General features: G+C 39.8%; 2 protein-coding genes across 6 annotated transcripts in view; one reads left to right on the top strand and one right to left on the bottom strand.

Annotated features, from left to right (window-relative positions):
• LOC138008247 (glycine amidinotransferase, mitochondrial-like) overlaps positions 1-25,000 on the bottom strand; it is a 41,009-nt gene that overhangs the window by 14,263 nt on the left and 1,746 nt on the right. The window contains exons 1-3 of one of the 5 annotated variants that reach the window (XM_068855517.1): positions 22,940-23,060; positions 7,484-7,614; positions 566-641 (exon numbers count right to left, since the gene is read on the bottom strand). In XM_068855517.1, coding sequence (XP_068711618.1) covers positions 566-628 — 63 coding nt within the window. In that variant the 5' untranslated portion in view covers positions 629-641; positions 7,484-7,614; positions 22,940-23,060. Of the gene's footprint in view, positions 1-565; positions 642-742; positions 826-2,064; positions 2,130-7,413; positions 7,432-7,483; positions 7,615-22,939; positions 23,061-25,000 lie in introns of those variants that run through there. The other 4 variants (XM_068855514.1, XM_068855515.1, XM_068855513.1 and 1 more) reach the window with 4 other exon arrangements.
• LOC138005950 (uncharacterized) lies at positions 5,144-13,311 on the top strand. Its single transcript, XM_068852118.1, has 5 exons — positions 5,144-7,402; positions 8,375-8,638; positions 9,748-10,002; positions 10,753-10,983; positions 13,048-13,311. Exons 1-5 carry the CDS (start codon positions 7,208-7,210, stop codon positions 13,309-13,311), a joined length of 1,209 nt encoding a protein of 402 aa, XP_068708219.1. The 5' UTR covers positions 5,144-7,207.

The raw sequence follows: 25,000 nt of genomic DNA, 5'->3' as shown, positions 1-25,000 counted from the left end.
ATAAGCCGCGGCTAACTCTGGTCGCGGCTTACGTAAGCCGCGAACACCCCGTATAAATGGTACAAAATCCACGTTCACGGCTTTCTCAAGCCGCGGCTTATCCTGGCCAGGCAGTTTATACTCGTATAAATAGTTCCTTTCGCGGCTTACGTAAGCCGCGGCCAGAGTTAGCCGCGGCTTATTTTCTCTCGTATAAACGGCCCTAATGTTTGTTGGTCAGTTTACAGCTCGGCCTTTTTTTTTTTCAAAATTTACCCTCTCTCCGCGGATCCTTTCGTGTGGTCAAACGTTTTCACACAACATTAGGATTAAGTTTGACAAACACTAATAGCCGCCTCTCCCAAATACAAATTTCAGGTTAATCATCCAACACTTTTTTCTTTTATTGGCTGTTTGCTCGAGTATTTTAAATTTCGCCTCTTGAAACAGTATAAAGTTAATCTTAGCTAAATTATGTTAAAAGAAAGTCTGGTAAAAAACACGAATTTGCCCCTAAGAATTTATAAAAGATTTATATTTCAGGGTACTTGTTCAAAATTAACGTGAACAGAATATTCAAACCTACCGCTCCAAATTTTGCTGCTTCTCGTCCACGGCAACCGCCTTTGAAAATTCGTACGTTCAGCATGCTCTCCTCGGCTAGAGTTGGAAAGAGGAAAATATAAAAAAATTGCAAGTGCATTATCTCATTTGGAGGTCTTTTGTTTTTAGCTTTAATCTTCGGCTAATACAGAAGATCTACCTGCTCATTCAGAAAAACTTGCTGCAGAAATTAAAAGGACTTTTTTTTGGCAATGTTTTGAAATGCAGATCTTTGCACGCAGCCAACGTCAGCACCATCCCAACTTATTTCCTATTGGCTGCTATTTTGTGTCATTTTGTAACGCTAGGTGACAACCCTCGTCACGTCAGCAATCATTAGCATGACATTTGGAAACCCCACTGTGGCACTGTTGGCACTGATAAGACATTTTGAGTGAATTTTCACCTGAAAAAAAATCAGTTATTTTGATTTAAGCTGATTTTATTAAGGTGAATCTATTTGGTTGAAATTTGATACTTTTCTTTTATAGAATTGAAGAATATCGACAAGGCTGTAGCTTCGGATTTCACGCTGAAAATTTCATTTTACTTCGTGTACATTAGCCTGCGAACAGCAGACGCATTTCCGGTCGTCGCTTCTCTGCCTCCGGAGGCAGAGAAGCGACGACCGGAAATGCGTCTGCTGTTCGCAGGCTACGTGTACATAAGCGAGACTATCTTAGGGCCGATTTACACGATACGATTTTGTCGCATGCGACAAGCTCACGACAGGTCTACGACATGACTTACGATTGTCACAGCGTTTTAAAACATGTTTTAGGGCCGATTTACACGGTACGACTTTGTCGCATGCGACAACGGCTTACGACAGGCCCACGACACGATTTACGATTGTTGTGTACGTTAGAAAAAATGTCGTAGCATTTTAAAACATGTTTTAAAACGCTGCGACAATCGTAAGTTATGTCGTAGGCCTGTCCTGAGCTTGTCGCATGCGACAAAATCGTATCATGTAAATCGGCCCTTAAAATGCTACGACATTTTTTCTGACGTACACAACAATCGTAAATCATGTCGTGGGCCTGTCGTAAGCCGTTGTCGCATGCGACAAAGTCGTACCGTGTAAATCGGCCCTTAGGTATGAGAAAGATCACAAAAGTCCTTTCCGGTTAAAAAAATTGCCGTTACTTTATAAAAGACGATTTGCTGCATCATGGATGCAGAATGCAGAAATCGGTGTTGCTTGTATTTGGCTGCAGCCTCAGTTGTCTTGTGAACTCATACTGTGTAACGTTAGATTGTCAATAATTTTTGAAAGAAATAAATTATCGATTTCTCTGACTGTTTTTTGATAGTTTTTTTTAAAATCAAAAGTCGTTGCTTTGACCGAAAAAAACGTCTTGCGTTCATAACATGACGCCCCCGGGCAACAAGTGGCTTATTTTTGTGATCTTTCTACAGGTTCTCTATGACCATAGTTAGTAGAAATCATGACGTAATAGTAATTAATTAGATAATTACCTGTACTTCCTGCTACTAATCACGAAATTTGAATCCTTCCCCTTCCTCTATCACTGGCCTGCACACTGCATCAGATAACCAAAATGTTCGAATAAACATATACAGTTGTGTTTGAAACCTTGGTGATTTAAGTAGCCTGCGAGCAGGCCCTCCGAGGGACTGGGGTTGGGGGTTCTGAATGAGGGCCTGCCCGGATGGCTATCGCGTCCAAATTTTGGACGTAAAATACTGATTGGCTGAAATTAAATTACCTGGTGACGTCACCATTGACAAGCTCCGATACTTCGTTTCGAGAGTAGCCTGCGGAGAGCAGACGCATTTTTCGGCTTAACAAAAGCCGAAAAATGCGTCTGCTCTCCGCAGGCTATTTCGAGAGATGAGGTGGTCAGAAATTGTAGAATGTTGCAATTTTACCGTAACTTTACATAATGAAAGGTCGGGCAACGCAATGCTCGATCTCCTTGGTAACTCCGCAATACTCCGATACACTTGAAAACAAAATATTCCAATTTTCAAATTATTGAATTAGTAAATTACATATCTGTATTAAATCACAAATACTCGATAAGCCTTTGAAATAAAGTGGTGTAGGTATTAGAATATCTGTTTAATATTAAAAGTGTGATGTAGTAGTTGTAATGTCTGTATTTTATGAAAATAAATTAAAAAAGATAACTCCGCTTCGCTTTACCGAACTTTGGCAGCAGTTGTGGTCGACGAGTCTCACACAGTGGAGATGCGGTCAGGGATTTCTCGATTACGATTCCCGTCGTTTGAAGTTTGGGTGCTAAATTTTTCCCTGACGAACGAAACACATTTTCCGAGGAAGGGACTTAGCCGAATTACCGTACAGAATATTCAGCTACGCTTTAGCATAAGCAGTAGTTGTGTGAATTTTCTGGCGAGGGCTTCCTTCCTTTACAGTTTTTTAGGAGTTCCGGCCTCGAGCAATTTCAAATACACAACTCGTGGCTTACTATTTTTTCCAATGTTTACTTCGGGTGTGCGCTGATTGGCTAATTTTTGACACCTCTCTCTCAGCGTGTCATCAGGAGGCGGTATTCAAAATTCAGAGGGATGCGTGCAGGCTCTCATTCTCTCCCGCCGCGGAGAGAGAGAGAGAGAGCCTATGATTTAAGCCGCTAACAGTACAGAGCGCAGTGTATGACTCCTATAAAACGCCTATGACAAGTTCTCTTTTCCACAAACCAGCATAGTGATGATGAACCCTTCTCTACGGGGGACTGTAAAAGACATCCGTCGGCCCTGCTTAGTTTGCTGCTCGAGGTTTCTAAGTATTGAAATACAGCGATTCCAAAGTTTATAAGTAACATATATAACTGATGAGTGCGTAAGCACGAAACTCGGAGTAACAGTGAATCATGTGTTGGTTTCATTAGCCTCACCTTTCTAAGTAACAAGTAGTAAACATCAGTCCATACCATTACACCTGTATTTCTAATTTCTGTGACTTTTATTAATTCTCTTTCTTTTTTTACCCTACTTCTCTGTATAATAAGATTACATAAACACTTCAATTTCTTTATTATTTTAAAAGTCTTTAGTTTCTTGTATTTGATGATAATTATCAACTTTTGAATCGGAACCCTAAAATGTCTCGCATTATTTGGAAAGAATAAGTATTGATGTTTGTTTTGTTTGGAATGTTTAACGCGGACGTATTTCCGGCAGTTTCGAGGGAGAGAAACGACCGCCGGAAATGCGTCTGCGTTCGCAGGCTAATGAGGAAGGACGTTGGAAATTTCTACTGTCATTTTGCGTGTTTAGTCAAAAAACTTATTTTTCTTTCGAAATATTGCAAACTGTATACAATAACAACAATATTTACGGTGTAGTGCCAAAACAGCACAGATTTGGAAAAAATAACCGCAAAACATATCATTTTTACCAGAATTGGACGGTTTTAGAATACGACGAGGTGTTTTAGAACGTGTTTAACGGCTGTCTGAATTGTTTAATATTGATTTCGAATGCTACAAATATTGTAGGTCCTGATACCTTTCCACCCTCTCCTCCTCAGTCAGTCGTAATGATGTTCATTACATGCACACGAGTGAGCCAGAAAGTGAGAATGGAGGGGGACTGGGACTAATACAGCCCAGTTGTTCAAAAGCCGATTAATGCTAATCCCAGATTAAAAATTAACCAAGGAGTTTATTTCTCTACTCCCAAATGCTGTTCCTTGCTGATATTCGGCAAGACTTAACATGAGAGGAAGTCAATCTTGAAAAAAAAATTAAGCAAAAGAAATCTTCACCAAAAAGTTGAAAAAATGAAACCAAAGTTTACGCTAATCCTGGATTAGGTTAACCGTCTTTCGAACAACCGGGCCCAGGACGCTCGGCTTGACATTCACGCACGGTGCTTTTGGTGTAGACAAAGTTCTGCATTCTTTGACGTACGGGTGTGTCACCCAGATGCGGAACCTTACAAAGACCTTACCCCTCAGCAAATATATCGCCAGCATGAAAACGAAAAGAAACGAATGTACGCAAGCAGAGTTATGAACCACATTGCTGGTGTTCACCACTACAGGAGGCATGGCTAGTCTATCACAAGCGACTAGCGGAAGTTCTATCAGCCAAGAAAGGCGAGGACTACTAGACGACGATGTCTTTGATAGGAACTAGAAGCTCATTTGCCATCCTGAGAACCTCCCTCCTATGCTTGAGGGGATCGCGTTCAATGAGGAGAGTAAATTTCAACCTACAAGAGATGGACTTTGACATCGAAAAAGGATTTTCAGGACGCTAGATAACTCAATTATTAGTAATTTTTTAATTGGTGAATTTTTAACATTAGATTTTTTTAAGATAGAAGAAGGAAGGACAGAGAGTGAAAAAAAAAGGAAGAAAATGAGCAATTTTTTATAGCTTTTATAAATATTTTTTATAAAATTCTTGTTTTTGACAATTTTATAAAAAATGAAAAAAATCATTGTTATTATTATTATTATTATTATTATTATTATTATTATTATTATTATGCTCTTCAGTAGCAAATCACGGTGGAAGTAGATGTTGACATTGATTTGGGAGCGCTGAACCTAAACATTCTTTTTTCTATATCAATAGTATACTAAACCAGTGCATCATGAAAACAAAGGTAAAAGAAATAATTGTAGCTGTATTATTCAGATTCACAATCGTTAGAATCCAAAGAATGGCTCAAATATTCGACATGAATAGAGAGGAGGATTCTTCGAACAAGATAAGATAAGATACGAAACTCCTCTTCAGTAGTTGAGACTAGTAGTCGCCAGAAGTACTCGCCACAATTACTCGCCACAAGTGCCTCTCTGTTCACCTTCAGCCTTTAAGGAAATCTGTTTACATTTGGTTAAGCATCGTGCCACTCATTCACAAATTGACTTCAAAAGCAGCTTAGTTAAATATCCACTTTTAAGCCTTTTAGGTTTAATAACGAACCAGTTATCAGTGCGACATCAAAAGATGACAAATTCTCGGGTGGCAAAACCGCTAATGATCGCATACATTCTTCGTAAAACTTCGAAATTCAAATTTCGAATTTCAAAGATTGCTCAGAGAAGGACGCTCGAAAGGGTTTTTAGCTGCGCGCGTGCGCGTAACCTACACACGCCATCGCCATAACTGAGAAACACGCGTCAGCTGAATGAATCAAATTTCCATCAAAAGTAGCAAACGCAACACACCGGAAGTGAAAATACGCGTAAAATCGCGCGAACCGGAAATAAAACTTGCGAGAAAAAATTGTTTTTATCTCAAAATTTTGCTGGGTGACCTTTCTTGATTTTTTGCATGAAGGTATCATTCACGATGTCACTTCAAACAAAAAAGTTTCAGGGAAAGTTATCTAGTACAATTTTCTGTAAACTATGAAAACGCCTTTTTCGATGTATCTTAAATTCTACTACATAAAATTTTGTCATACTCTCTACCTAAGAAGTTAAATAATTAAGGGAGATTTCCAGCAAAGAAATAAAAACGGTAGGTCACCGACTTAATTTTTCAGATAATCTTCAAAAACTGAGATTTAGAGGGCCTTTTTGTGGACCTGTCGTGTTGCCATGGTAACCGATATGACTTCACATGTGCCCTTAAAGTATTACCCATTAAAGTGGTACTATGATCAAAAAATCATTTCCTTTTTTTCTTCAGATTTTGAAAGCGTGTTCGCTTAGCACCTGGCAAAATTTTGAGCTTTGAGTTTTATCCAAAAGCTGTTTATTTTGAGTGTAAGTTATGAATTTAACCGTCCGCCATTACTCACGTTCAAAACTGACCGATTGGACCTCAGAGGGTTGGATCTAGAGAAAATGACGTCATTTACTCGCTAGCTTAAAATTTCAGCGTGTAAACGCAATTAACTATATATGGAAAACACAGGTTTAAAAGTCTGAAAGCCCTAAACTCCCGTGCTGCATATTATTAATTCAGTCGCGTACACACGCATTGCATTCTTAAACTAGTGAATCTTTGACGTCATTTTCTCCTCGACCCAGCTCTCTCAAGATTTTAAAATTAGTAATGGCGGACCAATAAATAAGAAAATTCCAGTTAAAATAAACAGTTGTCTTTTCAAAATCAGAACTTAAAACTTGGGTAAGTTAGTGTTTAGTTAACATAGTTTGCTTACACTATGAAATATCCTTCTTTGGTATCTTTCATCGTTTCACAAACACTATAGCAACTAAAAAGCCTTTCGAACCTCCTTAACTGGTGTATCGCGTTCAAGTCTTCACAGATAGCTCGTTATGCAATTCACTTTCAATATTAAGTACTTTATTCTTGGCTGACTGATGAAAAAACTATATAGGCTTGTGCTTCGATTGTGCTTATGTGGCAAAAACTTGATGTAAACAAAGATTTCCCGACAGAAGTGTACTATCTTAAAGTCTCTGATGTCCCTCGTAACAAATAGTGTCCAGTTCACATCTCGTATTTTTTGACGAAAACCACGTGGCTCTGGGAACTAGAAAGATATGCACGCGCAAATTGATTGCATCAAGAGACGTGACGCAAACACATAAACGAATATAATTAGTTTTGTTACGATTTTGTCTTTTCATTACTCCAGAAAGATATTGCAGGTAACTAGAAGAGATTTCTAGGACTGTTGAATCTTGTAGGTCAAGGTCGTAATGACTGACAAAGCTGAAACAAACGAACCACCCACGGCAAAAACAAGCGCGCCAATCACGAAACAGGAAAATAACTCGTACAGCACCGATGGCAGCACTGACAGCGACAGCGACAGCGACACAGACTTTGAGGAAATCGAAAAAGAAATTCTGGGAGTAAAAAGCATGCTAAGAAGATACTGTGGTAGACACAAGGTAACGCCAACCTTTCCACTGAGATTTGTATGTAAACATTTGCTTGATTTATTTTACGGAGCTTTATAATGGCAATTATCTTCGGCTGACTTCTCTGTGACTTCCTTTTCAAGGTGTACTTGTGGTGTAATCTGTAAAGTTTTAGCTTTTGCAAATGTCACAGCAGGGTTTTGGCCTCAGGGCCAAAATCCGAGGAGGCAACCTAGAAGTCCCTGCGAAAAAAGGGCAAATGTATAAATTGGTAGATTGAAAAATCAAACCTTGAAGCAGATCTGACGCAAATCGAGTTGCCTGGCTCTGAAATTGATTTTGTCCGGGCACAAATCAGGAACAGGAGCGACGATTTGTGAGACGCAAATCGGAAACAGAGGCGACATGTTCAGCATATAATTTAAACAACATATTCATGTCTCAACTGCCTTTCATACTATCTTAGGCAGGGGCAGATGTAATGAAAACTATTACTAGTTGTTAGATATAGTTGTGATACTGCACCCGTCTTGAATAAAGCGCATGTGTATGTGTAAATATGTGTAGCAACGATTGTCAATTCTACCCAAAGGCAAGGCGGAAAGTAAAGATAGCAAAGAGGTTTTCAACGATCACTGATTCAATCGACGAAGTTCACTTTTTTACATTGCAAGGTAGTTACTGGCATAATACATACTTCTTATCTCATGGTGTGACATAATTTACGCTCGGATATTTCGCGACTTGAGTAGCATTTTTTTTCGAGCTCCGCGCAGCTCGAAGAAAGCATAGGGACAGCTGGGTTACATGGGATATCACATTACATGTGGAAATGAAGTAGTAGCAACAAAATCAATTACTACAAAATAACTTATAATTAATCCACGCTATAATTGGCGGAGCTGAATGGTTATCTTCAAGCACGCCCAGAATTTAGGAAAGATCACTTGTTTCTTATTCATATTTTGCACGCTGAAATACTTAATGTCACTGATCTTATAGAGTGTTGCAAAGTTGAAAAGCGAGCACTCCAGATGGTTAACAAGCGAAGCAACTATGGGGAAAAGCATAGCTAACTTGGAGGGTTCTAACATAAACGAAACAATAGCTTTGGTAAACCAGGCTGAGGAAAACGAAAGAACACGTAGAATGTCGATACCATTCGGCTCATCTGACGAACAAGAGACAGATCTGGATCTCTCTCTCGCCAACAGCCAGCTCTCAACCGTTCATCAGGAACTTCTTCACTTATTTGCTATTCATGATGTGAGTTTTTCCTTGTGTCGTAATACTTCTTGTTATATACCTAGACTTTCACTCAACGAAACGAGCACTGTGATTGGTTGATTCTTGGTCACGTGCCCTGAGGATCAAATTCAAATGTATCCCGACCGGATTCAATTCTGGGGACGAGATTGCTCATCAATAGGAGCCTTCCTCCGAATTGAATTCTTGATCGGGCGTTTTGACAGATCTACCCAGTTATTACGGTAGAAACACTTCCCGGCAAACAGCGTTTCCCTGGTTACGGTTAGCCTGATCAGTGCTGTAGATTACGCATTTACAATTTCGCATAAATTAGCTCTGGCTGACTCATGGCGGAGAGAAGGAATCGAAAAGCTCAAATTCAGAGGTAGAAAGTAGATGGATCCTCAACCCTAATGGCTTGTCCTCTTGACAAAATCCATGATGCCAATTTCTCCACTTCATCTTCCTTCGGATAACTTGAGGCTGTTGTTTTGGTTTGCTTTCCTGATCCTTTTGTAACAGAAATTAACTTTATCAACTCGTTTGATAAAATCAATTTCCGTTTCAATCTCCCACCGACGCAGTACCACAGTTTCTTTAGAAACTAAAAGTCTGATCCTTTTGTAGCCGTACCGGCTCGTCGCTTCTTCGGACGAGAATGCTTTGGAGTAGTCGCTTCTTTGTGTCCATCATTTTCTTCGCTACTTTCTAGCTCACTCTCAGTCTTATCCTCAGATTCTCCATTACTCTCACAGTCGTCATCTGAATACCAGTTATCGGTATCTCCTTCGCTCTGAATTTCTACTTTCGAATTTGAGCTTTCAGATTCCCGTCTGTCCGCCATGTTTTAGCCAGAGTTCATTTTCGTGAAATTGTAAATGCGTAATCTACAGCACTGATTGGCTATCCTTAACAAGGGAAACGCTGTTTCCCGGGAAAGTGTTTTTAAAAATAACTAGGTCTGTCAAAACGCCAGATCCAAAAGGTAAAAGCGGAGAGGAAGGCTTTTACTTATGGGTTCTTGGCAAGAGTTTACGGTTAATCAAACAAATTCTGCAGTGTCCATCTATCAGAGAATGTAACCTTGTTGACAAAAAAAATGTATGAATAATTTTGTGGTTCTGCAGGCAAAATACCAAATGGAATGCGAGCGAGAACGACGGACAGTGGAAAATACTAAAATGCGGATGCACGAACAGTTGCTTAGCAACATGGCACGGCGCAAGGCACGCGACATATTTGAGATGGAAAAGAAAAGAAAAATCGAAGAAATGAAAAGGCTAACGGAGAATGTGAGCGAAGAAGGAATTGCGATGGCTGAGACTAATGCTCGACTCAGTCAGGTTCACGTGGACTTGAAAAATGCATTTCAAAGAATGAGGGTACGTAAGAAAAAACCTAACTAAGGCTGAGGCTTAAGAGAACAAAGTGAGCCAATGAGGAAATATATGTGTATCTGGCTCCTTTGCACTGAACTGCTTATCTTATGGCAAGTCCCACTGCAATGACTTTTCTAACATGAACTTGCAAAAGGCCAGTTCTCAAATGGCTCGATAGCTCGATTTGTGGAATGTTTTGCTGGGCAGAAACTCTGTCATGGGCTGGAATCTCGTTCAAACTCATGCTTCCTTGCTTAAGTTTCTCTCCTAACTACGATGATCATTCACATTCCTTCTTGACATCGCCGTCTTCAAATCTACAAATTGCATTACAGTACATGTATTCTCTACTGTAACATTAAAAGAATCTTCCATTTGGCCTCGCGCCTGACTTGTCGTACGATGAGGAGTTTACAACTTCTGAAGAAGTCTGGCCGACGGCGACAGACGGTAACCGGAACGGTTGAGTGTCTTTTCTCAAAACTTGCCTTTTCACTCTAATCGACACGAACGGTTTGGAAATTCGGGCAAACTACCCAAGAATACAGTAATCTCACTTCCCGTTGGCGGAAGCATTGCTTTCAAGCAATTAAAATTGAAATTTAAGCAATTAGCAATTCGTCTTCCTTTTGAAATGATAGACAAAACATGCAGCCGTGCGCTCAACATCGCTTGAGTTGCTAATTTGCGCCTTGTTAGATCGACCATGATTCATGGGTTCGCCTATCACTGATTGGTATTAGTTCTATTTAGGATGCTAAAGCAGCTAAAGAAGATAATCAGCGCAAGGAATCAGAGGAACACAAAGAGATGATGTTACAAGAGATAAGAAGAAGACCAACTGGAAAAGAGCAGCCACTCATGGAACAAGAAAGAATGAGAAGACAAGAACTCTATCTTAAACAATTGAATGAGCGCCGACAGTCTCACGAGAGTTTGTTACAGGTTCAGGAACAACTTCTTAAAATCTTTGCCAAACTAAAGGTTAGTTCAGAATTATTATGCGTTGTTTGCAGGTGTTATCGTGTTGAATTCGTTGGTTGGCTCGCTATGCAGGCTATTGTAGGTCAACAAGGACTCAAAATAACTTAACCTGTCATACTTGCTACTTGCATTGTGAACGAAACCTCAATTTGACATTCAGTCCTACAGTTGGTACAGGTGTGTATCTCCTAAATCAAGTACAACCTCGTTTCCAGGCTCTCTCTTCTCTGACTCCTTTTCGTCGACAAGGGAGGCCGAGAATAGAGACTCTTGAAACGAGGTTGAACCGGTATAGGTAATCCCTAGCCCTGGTTCGGTTCGGCTCAGTTGGTTGAGCATCAGACTTTCGTGCGGGAAATCGCGGGCTCACGGACCAACACTCGGGATGCTACCTTCGTAATTTCATCTGTTAATGTTAGACTTTTAAGTCTTCTCGGATAAGAACTATAAACCGTAGGCCCCGTCTCACAACCTTTCTGTTAATCAACACTGTGGGACGTTAATGAACCCACACACTGTTTGAGTGAAGAGCTGGGGAAAGACCCTCGGTGTTGGTGGTCTATCTCATTTTCGTTCCCAGATCCCATCGTTTCTCTTATCCGGTGGGGCCTTCGCACGAGAGAGTGGAGACGTAGCATTTGAGGTCTTCTTCGGAATAAAACGCAAACATCGGTTACATAAATTTGCTTGAACTGCATAACATTTTATAAACTTAACGTTTCGTATGTTACAACATACATCATCAGAAGTGATTGTTATTCAGTTACAGATAAATTTTAAATTAAAAAAGTCGGTAAGTGTAAAACGCAGACTGCAGACTGCAGACTGCAGACCGGGGGTAAAATGCAGACTGAGGTTATAATTTAACTGTTGAAAAAGCCCAAAGCCATTAGAAATGCTAACACTGAGTTAAGCCTAAATATTGTTTTAGGGCTAATTAGGTCTAAGGTTAGCATTTCTAAGGGGTTTGGGCTTTTTCAACAGTTACGTTATAACCTCAGTCTGCATTTTACCCCTGGTCTGCAGTCTGCAGTCTACGTTTTACACTGACCGATTAAAAAATACAACTGAACGGACTGGGAACTAACAAAATTGATTGACATAAAACGACAAGAAATATGCTAATAACAGAGATAAAGTTTCTTAGTGCCAACGTTTTCATTTAAGGCTAGCTTTAGATTCAGTATTTTATTCTCGGCCGACTGATTAGAAAATGTTAGCCTTATGCTAATGAGGTAAAAAATGCGAAAAAAAAAAAAAAAGATTTCCCTATATATATCCATTGCCATGACTGCTCTTCCACTTAAGAGGGTGGCTCTTAACTACCAAACCGTTGCTATCGACCCCTTGAAATAAAATAGTCATTTCTCAAATTCCTTTGACTCTAGATTAATCCTTTTTTACCAAGTGTGTTCTATTTAACATTCCTTTGTATGGTTCGACTCACAACCATATTTGGTAAATCACTTGACCAAAACAGAAAATCCCTAAAAACTCAGCGAATTAACTATGTTTTTCACAAAATTCTAACGCAACATCATGAGAACATTCTAACACAAAATCTGTAGCATGGATTTTAGAAGAAATTATTCTCAAAAAAATTATGACATCATAAGGCCCTCCTTTGATACACTTTTCAAAATATCAGTTCCATTTTTTTGTCCAAATAGAAATTCAATGCTACAGTTTTCGAAAAATGATGGGACGGTTCCCATCCGGTGAAAAAACCGCCTCTTCCTTTCGTTTTCCTTTGAGCTGTTACCTGTTTTCCACTGAAACGCCCGGTAGAGGACTGAAATTAGTTGCGCATGCGCCTTCTGATTGAAGTGATGTCAGATTGCCATTGAAAAAGTTACTTCATAGAACCACCCATGCAACCTTTTTGTAGGGCTCTTTTGACTAACAAGCGTCCATAGCAATCACTGTCTTTCTGTAATTGAGTGCCACTCCCTTTGTGTCGAAATTTGCATGTATCACGAATGGACTGAAAAGATAGAATTTAGCTTTTTCTATCCATTATTCTTCATATACGCGCTCATAGAAATCATTTCTGTTCGTATTCAGCGGGAAAAGAAGCTTAAAAAGATTGAAATGAGGCAAAATCAAGAGGATAACAAGGAACGTATGCAGGAGGAACTGGTTCGTAAGTCCCTTCAGAAGGAAGTATCGAAACAGGAGGCACACGAAAAGGCTCGCAGAATCAAAGAATCCAACAGTCAAACAAATGATGATGATGACGCAAAATCAAAAGCGATCGATATGCTAGTTGATGTACAAAAACAATTGTTAGACGTTTTTGCCATCGCCAAGGTACCCATTATTGTTTAACTTCAGTCTTTTTTTAGCCAACTAGAGTCTAATTAGCTCTTTGAAGGTGGATTTTGTGATAATCTGGCACCTACATCTACTCTGCTCTTCTATAAATGATTTGAGTTATCTACTCACCCTATTCAGACCCAGAACTAAGGGGAAAGAAAAGAGAGGATGTCTCCGTGTTCATGCACACAAATTTTGTCCTTCAGTACCAGTATGCTTTGCTGGCGTGGACAAAAAGTGGATAGCACTAACGAAAACCTTAAAATCAGGCGATGGATCGAAACACGATTATGGTTGATTGTCTAGGATTGTGGTTGGAACTAAAAGGCAATAGAAAACGAAACGACTCTAAGAATAATAAGCTACTTAAATGAAGAATTAATGAACGCTGCACAGAAATCTAGGCGTGAAAGTCAACCAATAGTGTCGACAGAAACAATGATTATATTACGCGTAAACCAGCAAAGTTACTTTCTTTGATCTAGCTCCCAGAAATAGGTGATTTGCGATACTCTGTAATGCTTGTAGCGATCTCGTTGCGAGCGTAGCGTAACCTAGTAACTCTGACCGAGAAACGCGGAAAACCCTATGTCATGAACTAAGTTATAAATGGCAACCAAAGTGTGACGTGACAAAATAAAACCGTGAAAGCAAAGTAAACAGAATATACAAAAGAAGCGTTTCAAAACTACCACAGAATATTTAGTAATTAACTATCAAACGTAAAAAGAATTAAATTTCACACCCAAGATGGATTTTGAGTTCCAAAATCATAACGGCTCAATTGTCGGGTCACTGTTAAGGGACTGGACACAAACTTGTGGTTTTCGACAGGATGCTCTCTGGAATATCTCCTGTTCGAAAATTCTGGTAATATGGATATTACAATTTGCAAGTACACTACCTTTATTTCAGTTATTTCTAAAAAGACGCGTTGCCAATCTATGAACATGGTCATCTAATCAAGAATTAGGCTCGATTACCAACCGCTGTTTCGGTAAATGAGCCAGCGCTGACTCCCTAATACGGTAAGCCATTGTTGATCTCCGTCAATCAGAAATTGAGCAGGCATAAATTATATTTTTCGGACGAGACACAGGCATCCCAAGCTCAGTGTCAGGGACAGCCAACAAAAATATAAAGCTTTGTATGGGAATCTCGTTAAAAGACTTGAGGAGACAATTATACAAAAAAAATGATCAATTAAAACGCCTATCCTTATTGCCATTGTGGGTCGCTTCCTTCCCGTGTGATTTTTTCCAGATTCGAGGCGATTTGAGCCGTCTTGAATTCCTCGGTTCTCAACCGGAGAGGACACAACGCGGAGCCCTACTCCATGGAGTACCCTATGTAGTACCTAAATGGAGTACCCCTAAAAATCATTTATTAGTCAAATTTAATACTTTATCAACATGGCGAGGTATTTAAATGTACACACCTTTCCAGCTCTCCGATTATAACAGTTCGATGCAGTTCACGAATTGGCTGCCATCTTGAAGTTTCGTAAGTATTTCGTGTATCCCTTATTATAGTGTAAGTTTAGACAAATATTCATACAAACCGTGAACCCCTGTATACCCATCCAGGCCCGTGTATGCCTGTATATACCGCTATGGAATGGGATGGAAAACTTTATTTGTATACAGTAATTTCATCAGATTACAAATGGTTATACATGGGTATACATGAGCATAGTTTACATGAGTATATATGGGTATACAGGGGCCTACATGGGTATGTGTGGGTATGCACTGTATACTACAGGGATATACGTAGGTAAATTATGGGTATACACGGGTTTATGTGGGTATACAGGCGTATACGGGTTTGTATGAATATTTGTCTAAATACAAAAAAAGAAATAAACACTAAAACTAGCCGTTTTTATCAAAAGTGAAATGCTGCGAGAAGTAAGAGACAATTGTTTCTGCAAGTGTCAAAGATATCCTATTATTATTATTATTATTATTATTTCTTATTATTAGAAAGTCAGAACAAGACAATATAATGACAGACAGAAGACATAACAACGGTGTTATTTTATTATAAATTACAAAGTAACAGCAGGAGACCATCACCCGGAGCGTGCAACTTACCTATTTTCGTGCAACGGCGTTTTCACAAGTAAGGTTATTTTTAGATTGAATTTCCCAGGGCTAGTCTAAAAATAAACCTACTTGTGAAAACGCCGTTTCACAGACGCTGTATGGACGTTGCACGCTCCAGATGGGCTCCTGGTAACAGGTCGGTCTGGTATGTTGGGATCAAGTGTCATAATGGCTGAGCAGCGTACTCAATCGGGTAAACATGTCAGCGAGATTGTCTCTGTGTCTGGAATAGTTTCCTCTTGAAAAGCCTTAAGGTACATAGCATCTCCTTCTGTCAATAGCTGATCAACTGTTTGGAGACGTTGTCAACGGTTATTATAAAATCCCAAGGCTGGACACTACATTTTCAGGAGCACCACCAAATTGAGTCAAATATTCCTGGATAAAATTTTCCCACGGTTATCAAGAATGGAAAAACCTGTTTGTGAGCTGCATGGACAAACACTCGTCCTTTAAATCAAAAAGAACTCGCAACAACCGGTCTCCGTGGATAACGAGTGAATTATTACTTATTGCCTGTTGAAATAAGTCGATGAAAAGAAAGCCACTGGCCTTGACAAGATCCCTAATACGTTATTAAAAATGGCAGCTAGTATATTGTTATACGCTCACTAACCGATATATTTACAAAATCAATCCTCACGGGAATCTATCCAACTGAATGGAAAATGGTTAGCGTGACCCCGATCTTTGAAAAAGGCTTAAAATCAGACATAAATAATCATCGCCTTATCTCCGTTATCCCAGTAGTCTCAAAAGTGCATGAAAAACTTGTCTTTATTATTACCTTAATGATAATAAACTGCTATCAAGTTGCCAGTACATAGTAGTACCCGTATACCTTTGCTTGAGGTGACAAATAGCTTGTCTGTTAATATTGATGACGGCTTCCTGAATGGCGTCGTTTTTATGGACCTTAAAATGGCATTTGACGCTATCGATCATGAAATTACTTTATGCAAGATGTCATACTTTGAGGCCAACCAGGCAACTGTCACTTGGTGTCAATCGTACCTAAGCAATCGGACCCAAAGATGTAATGTAAATGGCAGATTGTCAACTCCTCGCACTATTACTTGTGGGGTTCCGCCAGGCAGCATATTTGGTCCCTTGCTTTTTTAATGTATATTAACGATCTTCCTAACTGCCTCCGGGAGGCTTCCCCGAGAATGTTCGCTGGCGATACCAATATAACCCTTACTGCAAAAACTTTAACAGAGCATAAACTCGCAATAACTCCTGAACTCAGTAAACCTTAATTGTTGACTGACAGCAAGAGAGTATGAAGGTAAGAGAGGTAATCCCTCATATTGGCCCTATTCCCATCGAAATCCCTCTTAAGTTATTTTTAGATCTCCTGCGAGATCCGGGATTCCCACGAGGGTTAACTGGTAGCCAATCATATGTCCCCATTTTCGCGAACGACGCGAATCGTTGCGTGGGAATTCGCTCAGCTGTCAACATTGGTAAAAATGGGAACATGTGATTGGCTATCAGTTAACCCTCGTGGGAATACGGGATCTCGCAGGAGAGCTAAAAATAACTTAAGAGGGATCACGATGGGAATAGGGCCAATATGAGGGATTACCTCTCTTACCTTCATACTCTCTTGCTGACAGTCAACAGGTTGAGTTTAAATGTGGCTAAGACCGGGTTCATGATAATTGGATTTAGGCAGATTAAACACTTAATGTGACGAGGTTGATATACGAATTGATGACGAAATGATCAGGAGAGTAGATCACACTAAATCCCTGGGTCTTACCATTGATAATCGGATTTCTAGGTCAAATATAGACGAAATATGCAGGAACGTTTCCTCAGCTATAGGAGGCTTAAAACGAATACGGCACTTCATCTCAGCTAATACTGCGCTTCAAATTTATAACGCTTTAATAATATTACCGCATTTTGATTATTGCAGTCCTGTCTGGGACTGCTTAAGTGGCTAGTCAAGCGATAAGCTGCAAAAATTACAAAATCGCGCAGCCAGGGTAATAACTAAATTACTCCTTGATACGAGCTCCAACCTTCTTCTCGATACTCTTAAGTGGGAGAAGCTGTCTCTTCGACATGAAAAACAGAAAGCACTAATTATGTATAAAACAATTCATGATCTTGCCCCGGAATACTTTCAACGCTTTTTCAGTCAACGAGTTGCTGAATATAACTTGAGAAACTTAGAAAATAAAGTTACTCTGCCCAAGCCAAATACTAACAAGAAGATCTTTTAGATCTTATAACCGCGCTTTGAAAATTTATCTCTTTTCTTACCACTATAGCCGGTCGCAACCTAGTGCAAATTCCAAAGCAGTCCTTGTTGATTCACTGATGACTATAGACACAAATTCACTAGATCAATCTGTAGCACAACAACTGACAACAACGAATGCACACGAAGTTATTGCACCATCACTTAGCCGAGGTGAAATCTCCGATTGCACCGTCAGTCGCAGCCGTTGTAAAATATCCGGTGACGTAATGGTCTTAATTAATCTGGAACTTTCTTCGGGATATGTATGGTATGAACGACACGATAATAACACTTTTAACAACTTACAGCTTTCTTTCTTACTGAGTCACGATTAAATTTAATTGGTCTTTTACATGAGTAAAAGGCTAGCAAAGAAGTCACACAAGTGACATAATTCAAGAATTACGTTATCCACTGCCATCTTTAGTACGGTGAGTTATTTCCCTACCAATGAAAATTGCAAAGTCGACACTTTCCATGGATGACGTAAAGCCTTTTTATGTATTCAGTACTCGCTTCGAATCAAGCGCTTCAATAACACAAAAAGTATATGTATTTTGTTCCAAATAAAGAGTGGAGTATTCATAAAATTTTAAGTACATTAACGTTTTAGCAGCGTTTGGCGAATAAACATCATAAGTTGCGTGATTGGAAGTCCCACTGACTATATGGCCGAGTGGAAGTTTGGTTCAGCTTTCCGACAAAACGAAAAAAATAAACAACGTGCAGAGCAAGAACCGCACTCGGCCTACGGCCGCGCGGCTAATTATTTGAAACGACGTTTCTGTTATAGCGGGGCCTGTTTGTGGAACAATTTCCAATACTTAAGAAATGCTGGCTCTATTGCGCAGTCAAAACGTACAATCGAGCAGGAATCTGACCTATTGGATTCCCACACGACAATCATGTAAACCAGTTGTAAAGCGTTTTTTACTTTTTTTAGCTTAACTGATGATTTACGGCGTTTGAATAAAATTTACTTACTTACATACTTCCAGGTGATCTGGTGACGTAATTCGGAGGACTAGGGAGAAAATTTTTAACGCCGTATCCCACAACCGCGCGCGGCCTTATTTTCGAATTCAACACGGCAGAGGCGAGGTTAGAGTTCATCGGGTCTACTTGAATGTTCATTCAGCAACAGGAAATGTGGTAGACACGGAATGATCTGTTGAGTTTTGGCGATGGAAATACTGCAGGGAGTTTGAAAACAACACCTAAGGCCGCGCGCAGTTGTGGGATACAACGTTAAAATTGTTCTTCCCAGTCCTCCAAATTACGTCACCAGACCACCTGGTTACAATTCCACATCAAAATCAATTGACAAAGATTGAACTTTCATTTCAACCCTCCAACAACGCAATAGCAGCCCTACGAGCGACCTAATGATCAGGCTTTCCATTCGATCGAAACCAAAATCATCTTCGGAACGTGAATTTCTCAGCTTTGTTAAAGTTGAACTTTGTAAGCGGCTTTGTAACCCTGCCCGCTTTGAAAAAGGGTCCTGGACCGCAGTTTGTCAACGACACATTTTTTTTGAATGGCAGGGTTACAAAGCCGGTTACAAAGTTCAACCGTGCAACAAGGCTGAGAAACCTACATTCCGAAAATGACTTTGGGTTTGATCGAATGGAAAAACTACCGCCTGAGATTGGTGGGTTAAATTGAAAGTTTAATCTTTGTCAATTGATTCTGATGTGGAATTTAACCGTGGGACCGTTTTATCCAGGATTATTTGACTCCATTTGGTGAATTTAGTGTCCAGGCGTGAGATTTTATAATTTAACTGTTGACAACCAAGAAATTGAAAACGGCTCAAATCGCGCCGAATCTGTAAAAAGCCACGCAGGAAAGAAGTGACCCACAATGGCAATACGGTTAGGCATTTTAGTTGAGAACATTTTCGTATAATTGTCTTCTCAAGTCTTTTATCGGGATTCCCATACAAATCCTTATATTTTTGTTAGCTTTCCTCGCACTGAGCTTCATGCAGGGGTACGAAGGTATTCTATGGCACAGCGTGTGTTCGAGCTTTGCAGTGCTTCTAAGGTGGGAAACATCCAAGATTTCGACAACAGAAAGTGTTCGAGAGCCTGAAGAATGGTATTGTGTCATTTTCAGTAATTTTCCAGTCGGCGACAAGGGCAAAATACGGGTTTTAAATCCATTGCTATTGCAAATTTCTTCTCAGACTTCGTTAGTGTAAAAGCAAGTAAAATTCCACTCGATAAATTGAGATTACTGTTAAGTTTATTGGTGTCAGAAAAAAGCGGCCGATGAGGCGGACTGAGAGTTGACAGAGATCTGAAGCGGCCGAAGACTTTGTTGATGTTTCGCCGTTTGAATTCAAACTCGGCGGGTCTAAAACACAGATCACATTCCACAGGTCACTCGTTGCAGGTCATTACTTTACCTTTTGGAAAGTAAGCCAATACCGCTTGCACTCAAAGGTCACCTTCCCACTAGTAATTAATTATTACACGCTCTCTAGTGACGCAAATTTGGGCTGCCTATGAACTCGATGACATATGTTTTTGTCAGCTTTCGGCCGCCCTATTTGTGCCCCTGAGAGGGACACAAACATGGCGTCTCCATACAAAGCCTTATAAATTTGAGTAAAACATTTTTGCGAATATCTCTTTTTTATTGACTGTGCATGAATGACTGTCATTGTACAACATGGCGTCTTATGAAATAAATGCGGCACAATTATAAACTCGACGTCTGAATTAGCTGTCGAACTTCAGTCGAACTTAAAGAAAGGGAAAGGAAAGGAACTTTCTAGTCGTTCTAGCGCTGGAGCACTAATTGGGGACACTGTAAACTGAACACAAATCAAGTCAAATGTTGGTTTTTGCGGAGAGGGGAAATCGGAGTACCCGGAGAAAACCTTGTTTGTGACTGTGTTTGTGACTAAAGTCAAACTCGGTTCAATTGAGAGTGCGACGTTTGACTCTGGCCTACACACGAGTTCGGTTATCCGAGAAGAGTGAGCGATACATAGTGTTTGTGGCGTAAATTCAAAATATATGCAAAGTTAATAGTTGACAGAAAATGGCATTAGAGATCCCAAAACACTGATTTTAACAAAACAGTAATTACATAACAATGCTCAAAAAGTCTGTGCGAAGTTTTCAGAAGATGCGAGCTTGAATTTGTGGTTAAATGAGTTTGAATCGGCGCGTCTAAAACACAGGTCACATTCCACAGGTCACTCGTTGCAGGTCATTGTTTTACCTTTTGGAAAGTAACCCAAAACCCTCAATTCGGCTAACGCTAGGCCTAAAAACCAACCTTAGTCCTAGGGTTAGCCAAATTGAGGGTTTCGGTTACAGACAGCCTTTGAGACTTTAAACAATAAGACTTTGTATCGGAAATAACATACCGTCGATTATGAAGCCTAAACAAAAGAGCTGTTCGAGAAGCCGCTGTGGGGATGGGGTAAGTGTTGTACATGAAATGACTGTACCTCATCGGGTGGAGTTAATTTGACCTCGGATCCAAGCTCCGTGACCATTTACAAAATAATCAGCTGTTATTTTTATCAGCTATCGTGGAATCGGAAGCAGAAAATGCTCATTTCCAGCCAAGTGCGTAGGGATTTTTGACGACGAAACATTCGCCAAGGTTCGCAAATGATGGGGCTTTAGCTTTCCGTGAAAAAATCGCGGCTGGGATGGATTTTCGAGGCGCAAACCGTCTCTGAGCTGACTACTCGAGCTTACGGTCGAAATCTTAGTGTGCTGCCTTGACTTCGTCTTAAGACAGTGAAAACACGGAATTCCAGAAACGGTAAAATAAGCACCAAAACGCACAAGAATACACCAGAGGTGAGTCAGCTTTATTTATTTTATTGAATGAACGTTAAATTGAGCGGTTTTTTAGGCTTCATAATCGACGGTATTTTATTTCCCATACAAAGTCTTATGCACCTATCAATGTCTTGCTCCAATGGGGGGAGTGCGGGCTTATACGGGCTATTGACAAGAAAACGTTACCCGTGTTAGGGGAAATTTGAGTTTTTTTGACCAGGGCATCCCCGAGGGTCGGGATTATTGACATCCTTGATCGAGGTGGACTGGGTCTGTTTCCCGCTCCCAAAATGGCAGACGAGGAGGAAAGTGGAGACCTAAAGAAGGTAAGAATCTTCAAACTATCCATGCAGAAACATGCCATCCGCTTATGTGATCATTAGATAATGTAATATAGATGTTGATTATTTCTTTATTTTGCATGACAATGCGTTTTTTCATATCCACTTTGCTTTTAATCCCCGATTCGTTCGATCAGTCAAGCGTGTGTTTATATCCTTCAAACCTGACAGTTTTTATTTTTGTTGTGACGAGGTTCTTGTGCAGTTTAAGCAGAGCAAAAAAGTTCTTGTAACGACATTTCTACACGATTTGGAAAAAAAAAAAAAAGAAGTATAGTAATATAGACTTAGAAATCAATGTTATTTTAGTCTGATTTATACCTTTCGAAGGCTTAAAATTTCAATAAAGCAATGCTGATTTTGTGGTCTCAGTATCAATATCTTTTGTGTGGGGACATTTGACATGTTCAAACAGCCTTGAGTGGGGATTATTGACACCCAAAAATTGAAAATGTCAATTGGCCCTAGGTATGCCCGCCCTCCCCCTATTGGGGCAAGACATTGGTAGGTGCATTATAACATGTTTAAATTCTCAACGTCTGTCTGTAACCCAATACCGCTTGCACTCAAAGGTCATCTTCCCACTGGTAATTAATTATTACACGCTCTCTAGTGACGCGAACTTGGGCTGCCCACGTCGAGTTTTGCTATAAAAAGCCAGTAGTCGTCTTCTCAGAGGGCTCATAAACATCTATGTGAGTATATGTACTTATTCTCATACAAGGACTGTTCAGATTGCAAAATCTCAGCGGATAAGTCACTTTTTTAACCTACGTGATAGCATTCTCGACCGCAATTTTAATATCGTGTCATGCAAAAGCTTAGAAATTCAACCTTGCTTTATCACAAGACGAAAAATCCCATCAAACTGAAAATTTGTGAAAAGCGGACAAGTCAGTTTTCCGGACAGCCAGTCCGAACGGGTAGTCAGAACTCCTATTTTTTTGTCCTTTACTCCTGGTAAAGGAACGCATGAAGCTTTCGAGATTTCTTAAATTTTAAGAATAAAACAAAAATTCTGCGAAAGGAAGTTGCTTTTTAATCTCTAGCAACTCAAGAGCATGGAAAATCTAGAAAACGCTACTGACGAATCAATAGTGAAATCAAAACACAAGATAACATTACCTGAAGAGTGAATCTCCGCTCTTGCTTGGACAATAATAACTGCTGGTTCTCTTGACGTTCACGAGAATTGGGCTAATCGCAAATGAAAAGCTTAACGTAGAGAACTGCACTATTAAAGCAATTAAAAAATCTATTTATAAAAGTCTCATTGAAAGGAAAGCACAAACAATGGGTGAGTAAAATCACTGATATCGAAACAGTTCAATAACCACGGGCTCACGTAATCGATTTTGAAATAAATGTTTGCATTTGAAGTTCGGGTCATAGATGAAAGGGAAAAGAGTGATGTTCGCACTTATCTGGAAAATTTAAGCAATTGTCATTTTGTAGACACCTGAAAAATTCAGTAGGCTTCAACGGGATTCGAACCCGTGACATCTGCGATGTCGGTGCAATGCTCTTTACACTCAGCTGGGAAGAATGGTGGACTTTTGTTGGACGGTCTCTTTGGGCTCATGTGTTTGTTGAACTCATTCACGATCAAGTGTCTATGAGAGACAATTATATTTTTTAGATATGAACGAGGATCTCTTCATTCGCCGACTTCGAAATAATTAATTGCGACCGTGAACTTGCCAACAGCGCATCAGTAATGACACCTTTTGACAACAGCCTCGAAGGCATTATTATTATAATACATTCTTTTGCATTTTTACCACGCTATGGTTCTAGACTAGTCCAAGGTCTTCCAAGCCCCTGGTTTGAACACAATTCTCCTCGTCAAATTTCCGAGAAAAGGTTTCCGAATCGATTTTGAAATAAATGTTTGCATTTGAAGTTCGGGTCATAGATGAAAGGGAAAAGAGTGATGTTCGCACTTATCTGGACAATTTAAGAGCCGATGTCTGAAATTATGGAGAATTAGGCGTCAGTCGTGAAATTTCGAATTCGTTCATATTTTGCCCAAGTAACCTCTATAGTGAAGTACTTTCAAAAATAACGTTAAAAGTTTCAACCGCTTTTTAAATTTTGCGAAATTGCGAAAAGTGTGAAAACATGGCATGTTGGCCTCCTTCGAATGGTAAAATTGGCGGAAAATAACACATTTTTAACTCGCTCGTAACCCAGAATATAACAACAATGTTTAATACCTACGCGAGCCTACCGGTACAAGCATATTCGTGGCGCTCATAACATAGGCTGAATGCACCTTTCTCAATCCATATTGAGCCTTTGGGGCTGAGGATTTTTCCCTGTGGGCAGCGATCCCCGCAGAAGCATAAAGGTGCAGGTCTTGACATTAGAAACTTCTATAGCATTCTAGAACTGTTCTAGTTAGAAGAGCTAGGGATCGTTTGATATTCTAGAACTTCAGAGATTTTAGAACCCCCAAAAGACCTTACATATTCTAGAGCTCTAGAAATCTTAGCATGGACCATGGATATTCTAGAACTGTAGAACTTTTAGAGATTTTAGAAACCCCAAAGCCCCTCAGGCTTCTTAAAATAACTCCGATAAAATAGAAGATAGCTATAGATGAGGTGACAATATCAAACGATCCCTTCGGGGCTTCTAAAATCTCTAAACGTTCTACAGTTCTAGAATATCCATGGTCCATGTTGTGAGTCTAAGATTTCTAAAGCTCTAGAATATGTAAGGTCTTTTGGGGGTTCTAAAATCTCTAAAGTTCTAGAATATCAAACGACCCTAGCTCTTCTAACTAGTCTCGTTCTTTCATTCAAATTTGAGCTTTCATGTTACGGTTCGCTTAATTGCACCCTTTACGAGATAGTGTGATGAATATAGCACTCGTTTACTGATTAAGCCGAAGCGCTCGTTTCAGTGATTAGTCCTAAGCACTCTTTTAAAATTTTAGCATTTTACGGTTTGGTTAACTACACTTTCTACCGAGATCGTGTGAAGAATATAGCACTCGTTTACTGATTAAGCCTAACCACTCGTTTCAGTGATTAGGATTTTAGCTTTCATTTTACGGGTCGGCTAACTACACTTTTTACCGAGATCGTGTGAGGAATATAGCACTCATTTACTGATGAAGCCTAACTAGTCTCGTTCTTTCATTCAAATTTTAGCTTTCATGTTACGGTTCGGTTAATCACA

This window comes from Montipora foliosa, chromosome 6 (assembly GCF_036669935.1).
Source record: "Montipora foliosa isolate CH-2021 chromosome 6, ASM3666993v2, whole genome shotgun sequence".
NCBI classification, from domain to species: Eukaryota; Metazoa; Cnidaria; class Anthozoa; order Scleractinia; family Acroporidae; genus Montipora; species Montipora foliosa.
This window is presented reverse-complemented; position numbering and strand designations above follow the sequence as displayed.